The sequence below is a fragment of the Mandrillus leucophaeus genome, unplaced genomic scaffold, assembly GCF_000951045.1.
Source record: "Mandrillus leucophaeus isolate KB7577 unplaced genomic scaffold, Mleu.le_1.0 Scaffold1014, whole genome shotgun sequence".
Lineage (NCBI taxonomy): Eukaryota > Metazoa > Chordata > Mammalia > Primates > Cercopithecidae > Mandrillus > Mandrillus leucophaeus.
The window spans coordinates 400,233-406,469 of NW_012098255.1; the positions used below are offsets into that span (position 1 = coordinate 400,233).

At 50.0% G+C, this 6,237-nt stretch overlaps 1 protein-coding gene across 4 annotated transcripts in view; it reads left to right on the forward strand.

Moving 5' to 3' along the window:
• ARHGAP30 (Rho GTPase activating protein 30) overlaps positions 1–6,237 on the forward strand; it is a 22,016-nt gene that overhangs the window by 11,346 nt on the left and 4,433 nt on the right. For 2 of the 4 annotated variants that reach the window (XM_011976431.1, XM_011976453.1), the window contains exons 3-10: positions 679–823; positions 2,361–2,443; positions 2,594–2,701; positions 3,665–3,792; positions 4,254–4,425; positions 4,508–4,611; positions 4,688–4,765; positions 5,339–5,740. In XM_011976431.1, coding sequence (XP_011831821.1) covers positions 679–823; positions 2,361–2,443; positions 2,594–2,701; positions 3,665–3,792; positions 4,254–4,425; positions 4,508–4,611; positions 4,688–4,765; positions 5,339–5,740 — 1,220 coding nt within the window. The remainder of the gene's footprint in view (positions 1–678; positions 824–2,360; positions 2,444–2,593; positions 2,702–3,664; positions 3,793–4,253; positions 4,426–4,507; positions 4,612–4,687; positions 4,766–5,338; positions 5,741–6,237) is intronic. The other 2 variants (XM_011976437.1, XM_011976443.1) reach the window with 2 other exon arrangements.

Sequence of the window (6,237 nt, forward strand, 5' to 3'; positions counted from 1 at the left end):
CTCCAGTCTGGATGACAGAGTAAGACTCTGTCTCAAAAAAAAAAAAAAAAAAATTAGCTTATTCGTCTTTCTAATCATTGAATTATGAGAGTTCTTTATATGTTACAAATACTAGACCCTCAATCAGATATGTTGTTTGCAAATATTACTCCCATTTTGTGGGTTGTCTTCACTTTTTTAATAGTTACTTTTGGCTACAAATGTTTTTAATTTTGATGTTGAATGTATCCATTTTTTTGTTTGCTTGTGCTTTTAGTGTCATATCTAAGAAACTGTTGCCTAATCCTAGGACATAAAGATTTACACTTAAGTTTCTTTCTAAGAGTTATACCCACCCATATTTACACGTACCCAGTGGCACAAATTTAGGACCATACCCTATTGACTCTTACATACCCTTGCATTGTTACACATATCTACAGCTACCTCCCTAACATATCCCTGTTCATGCATCGATCCACTTACCTGTACATGTACCCATCTTCACATTCACATCTACGTGTCAACATATGCAATACCTTATACTTACTGGCTTATACGTGTACGTGTCCCAACATTCTCCTTCCAAGTCCCATACATGTTGACCCATGACCATGCCGGGACCCATCTCTACAGGGACCCACCTCTCCCCACATCACCCCAACCCCTACCACTCCTGACCACACTGTGCCTCCCCAGGCAGGAATTTGAGTCAGAGCGGAAGCCAGACCTGCGTCGGGATGTTTACCTCCAGGACATCCACTGCGTCTCCTCCCTGTGCAAGGCCTATTTCAGAGAACTGCCAGATCCCCTACTCACTTACCGGCTGTATGACAAGTTTGCTGTGAGTTGAGAGGCAAGGGGGTGGAAGACACGGCTTAGGGGTGGACAGCCTGGTTTTGACATCCCAGGTGTGCCACATACCAGCCAGAGTCCTAGTGATCCTGAATGAAAGAGACCACAGAAAAACTTACTGGGGAAAAGACCCCACCTCCCGAAATCTCCTAGCCCCTACTACCTTTGTCCTGCCCCATCCCTCTTCTCTTCACTCTCCCTCTGCTATGTCCTTCTTTCTTCTAAGGCCTGCAGATTGCACACAGCACAGTGGTGAGACTTGGGGAGGTAGAGGCCAGATTGTTGTAGCTGGAAGGGCCTTGGAAAGCACTTAGACCAGAGCTTCCCTACACTTAAGAGAATGAGAATACTTTGTAGAAGTCAAATTTTTTCAAGAATGTCTCTCCATTCACTGTAATTGTGTGTTGAACATCTTTGATTTTTTTCTTTTCTCTTTCTTTTTTTTGTTTTGAGATGGAGTCTCACACTGTCACCCAGGCTGGAGTATAGTGGTGCACTCTTGGCTCACTGCAACCTTCGCCTCCCAGGTTCAAGTGATTCTCCTGCCTCAGCCTCCCGAGTAGCTGTAGAGCCCGCCACGATGCCTGGCTAATTTTTTGTATTTCTGGTAGAGACAGGGTTTCACCATGTTGGCCAGGCTGGTCTTGAATCCCTGACCACAGGTGATTCACTCTCCTTGGCCTCCCAAAGTGCTGGGATTACGGGTGTGAGCCACTGCACCCAGCTTGTTTTTTGTTTTTTGAGACAGGGTCTCCTGTCACCCAGGCTGGAGTGCAGTGGTGTGATCACAGTTCACTGCAGCCTCGATCTCCCAGGCTCAAGTGATCCTTCTGTCTCAGCCTCCTGAGTAGATGGGACTACAGGCGTGTACCACCATGCCTGGCTGATTTTTAAAATTTTTAGTAGAGACAAGGTCTTGCTGTGTTGCCCAGACTTGTCTCAAGCTCCTGAGCTTAAGAAATCCTCCCAACTCAGCTCCCAAAGTGCTGGGGTTATAGGTGTGAGCCACTGTGCCCAGCCTGAACATCTTTTAAATGTGAAAACACATGAAAAATATGCTATTTTGAATTGAGTAACACTTTAAAAATAAGTTGCACTTTATTGAGCACAACAGCACTGAGAGACCCTAAATGCTAGCAGCACCCTGCTCAGTCCACACTGGCTAGGTTGGGGTGGGAGACGGCTTTCCTGGACACACTGAAACAACTCGGTGGTCCCTGGGGCATCCACAAGGTGGCACCACTGAAGTATCCCAGTACCAGAGCTCTACGGATGGAGGATGATAAGGTAGCGAGTTGCCAAGTTCACAAAAGCTATTAAGTGGCATAACCAAAATTCAGCTGCCATCTTTGTGGACCTCAAATTCTGAGCTCTCTCTACCATGTCAGTGCACTACAGATGATGTAGGATGGGGTGGCACAGAGTCCAGTGCTCACTGTTCCTGGGAACTTGGTTAGGAGCTCTGGGGAGTAAGCAGGGGCATTGCTGGATCACTGATTCCTGCTTATTGCACCCTTCTCAATCAGGAGGCTGTAGGAGTGCAATTGGAACCTGAGCGCTTGGTCAAGATCCTAGAGGTGCTTCGAGAACTCCCTGTCCCAAACTACAGGTATGTGGTGCTCCACATCCGCCCAGCAACCTGAGACAACTCATTCACTCTCTGCCTGGAGCCTTAACTGGGTCCTACTGACTCCCAGGTCCCAACCCTAATGCCTGCCCTGTGCATTCCCTGTGTGATCCCTGCCCCCGCTTTCTGCAGGACCCTGGAGTTCCTCATGAGGCACTTGGTGCACATGGCCTCATTCAGTGCCCAGACCAACATGCATGCTCGCAACCTGGCCATAGTGTGGGCTCCCAACCTGCTGAGGTAGGTGCCTGTGTGAGCAGTGTATGGGGATCCTGTGAGGCACTGGCCTCTGGGAGGCTGCTCCCAGGATGAGGTGTGACTGTATGGGTACACTGGAGAAGGCTGTGGGGCTCACAAAGCCCAGTGAGAAAAGGAGGCTCAATATTATGTTGGGTCGGATGGGCCCCATCCATTTTAGTCCCTTCTCTGTGATCAAATAAAGTCCCTAAAAGGCAGGACTTTTGTGTTTTCCTACAGTGTGTCACTGAGCTCAGGGACTGGAACATAATAGTTCCATGTCAATTTTTTTGTTTGTTTTCGAGACAGAGTCTTGCTCTGTCGCCCAGGCTGGAGAGCAGCAGTGTGATCTCAGCTCACTGCAAACTCTGCTTCCCAGGTTCAAGTGATTCTCGTGCCTCAGCCTCCTGAGTAGCTGGGATTATAGGCATAAGCCACCATGCCTGGCTAATTTTTGTATTTTTAGTAGAGAGACAGGGTTTCACTTGATCTTGAACTCCTGACCTCAAGTAATCCACCCACCTCCTCCCTGTGCAAGTGCTAGGATTACAGGTGTGAGCCACTGTGCCCGGTCTCAGGCCAAATGTTTGTTGAGCAAAACGTCTTGCAGTCTGTTGGCTGCACTCACTGTGCATATCACTTACTATGGTCCAAGACAGATTATGAGAAGTCCTGTAATTCACCATAAAATTCATTATAAACTAGACACCCTGGTATGCAAAGGAAATAGAGATTAATCCTGAGGAGGGGTCCAAGAAGGCTTCCTTCCTGGAAGTCTTCAAGTGGCATTTGAGAATTGGAAGAATAATGCATACAATTTAAGAGGTAGAGATGGAGTTAAGGTCATTCGAGAGAGACAGAGAGAGAGAGAGAGAGAGAGAGAGAGAGAATAAAGTATTTTCAGGGAGAATCTGGATTGGGAAGTTTGGTGGGGCTGAGGGGGAGAATAACCCCACATCTTCACAGGTCTAAGGACATAGAGGCCTCAGGCTTCAATGGGACAGTGGCCTTCATGGAGGTGCGGGTGCAATCCATCGTCGTGGAGTTCATCCTCACACACGTGGACCAGCTCTTTGGGGGTGCTGCCCTCTCTGGTCAGTGTCTTTCCTGCCCTCCACATATGCCACTGTTTGGGGAGTCAAGTCAGTTATAGACAGCCTTGCAGATCACCTGGTTCAGTTGATTCTCATACAGGGATGTTGGTAGTGGTTACGTGGAGAGAACCCTGGGGAGATAACGGTGCAGTCAGGACTTGAGAAGACCTCTTCTGCTGTCAGTCTAGGGCATAGCTTGACCTCTGAGTCACCATCCTGGCTCCCAAGGCTAGTGATCGCTCATACCCACCCCCAGCCCACCAGGCCAACGTCCTGGGATCTCCCGGCCCTCTTTGTCCATGCGGGTACTCTTTTGAGGTGATGGACATGGAGGTACTGTCTCTAGGGGCTTCTGAATGTATCCCTAACCTGGTAGTTGGTGAGGGGTGATGAAGGATTGGGTGCCTGAGGTCCCTCTCTTGGCTCTGTTCCTCACTGGTCAATTCCTTTCCTTTTCCCAGGTGGTGATGTGGAGAGTGGATGGCGATCACTTCCAGGGACCCGGGCATCAGGCAGCCCTGAGGACCTTATGCCCAGGCCCCTGCCTTATCACCTGCCTAGCATCCTGCAGGCTGGTGATGGACCCCCACAGATGCGGCCCTACCACACTATCATTGAGATTGCAGAGCACAAGTAAGGCCTCCTTCCTGGGCCTTCCTCCCCAGCACTGACCATCATGTTCCAACCTCCAATTATGCCCCTCCATTCTTTGTAGGAGGAAGGGGTCTCTGAAGGTCAGGAAGTGGAGGTCTATCTTCAATTTAGGTCGCTCTGGCCATGAGACTAAGCGTAAACTTCCACGGGGGGCTGAGGACAGGGGTAAGTCTGGGGAGATGGGGGGAGCTCTGCTGAGGGTGCACAAGGCCCTGGCTCTACTCACATCCCTGTCTTACAGAGGACAAATCCAACAAGGGGACACTGCGGCCAGCCAAAAGCATGGACTCACTGAGTGCTGCGGCTGGGGCCAGTGATGGTGAGTATAGGGGTGCATTTCTGTGTGTGTATGTGTGTGTGCTATGTGACCAGCATGGGCTTGTGTGTGCGTGTGAACATGCAGCCAACTGTGTTCAATCATTTCGAAAAATATTTAATGAGTGCCTATTACATACCAGTCACATTGTAAACATAGCTGAATGCTATGTTTACAATGGTGAGCTCATTGTCTAATCTATGGGTTTGTTGATGAGTGTTCATATGGGAAGGGACAGCATGGGTGTGTGGTGATGATGGTGGTGGTGGTGGTGGTGGTGGTGGTGGTGGTGGTGGTGGTGGTGGTGGTGGTGGTGGTGGTGGTGACGATGGCCAGTGACTGTATCTGCAGGGAAAGAGGGGAGTTTCCTAGGTATGTGAAGGTGAGGTGACCTTTGACCTACTGGCTGGGTGAAAAGTTTGCAGTAGTGATCAAAAGAAGCTGGGCCTGGTGCCTTCCAGGTTGTCCTTGCTCTCAGGCCTGAGAAAGCAGAGAGCATTCTCCAGAGCCTTCTTGAGATGTCTAGGCCCCTGGAGCTTAGGCCATTGCCTACCTGGCCCTCTTTTTCCTCCACAGAGCCAGAGGGGCTGGTGGGGCCCAGCAGCCCCCGGCCAAGCCCATTGCTGCCTGAGAGCTTGGAGAACGATTCCATAGAAGCAGCAGAGGGTGAACAGGAACCTGAGGCAGAAGCATTGGGTGGCACAAATTCTGAACCAGGCACACCACGAGCTGGGCGGTCAGCCATCCGGGCTGGGGGCAGCAGCCGTGCAGAGCGCTGTGCTGGTGTCCACATCTCAGACCCCTACAATGTCAACCTCCCACTACACATCACCTCTATCCTCAGTGTGCCCCCGAACATCATCTCTAACGTTTCCTTGGCCAGGCTCACCCGTGGCCTTGAGTGCCCTGCTCTACAGCACCGGCCAAACCCTGCTTCTGGCCCTGGCCCTGGCCCTGGCCTTGGCCCTGGCCCCCCAGGTGAGGACCTATTGATTGATCAAGACTGGGAAAGAGGACTAGAACTCTAGGCTGAAGCTCTGATGCTGGAAGATCCACCCTAGGAAGGGCAGAGGCCTGAGCCCTTGGGCTTTGGGGTGGTTACCTTCAGCTGCCTCCCTAGATTCAGGATTGGGGAAATTCAGTAATATTATCAGGTTATGTGAAATCTATGGAGAGGAGATCTCTAGCAGCCTTCAGAACATTGATGTACCCAAGAATAGGGGCTTGTGTGAGAAACATACAGCAGGGATTACTAAAGAGAAATGTGGGAATATATAATAGATAGATGGGTAATAACAACAGTAACATCAATACTATCAGCTAACATTTATCAAGAGTTTATAGGCTGGGCACGGTGGCTCAAGTCTGTAATCCCAGCACTTTGGAAGGCCGAGACGGGTGGATCATGAGGTCAGGAGATCGAGACCATCCTGGCTAACACGGTGAAACCCCATCTCTACTAAAAAATACAAAAA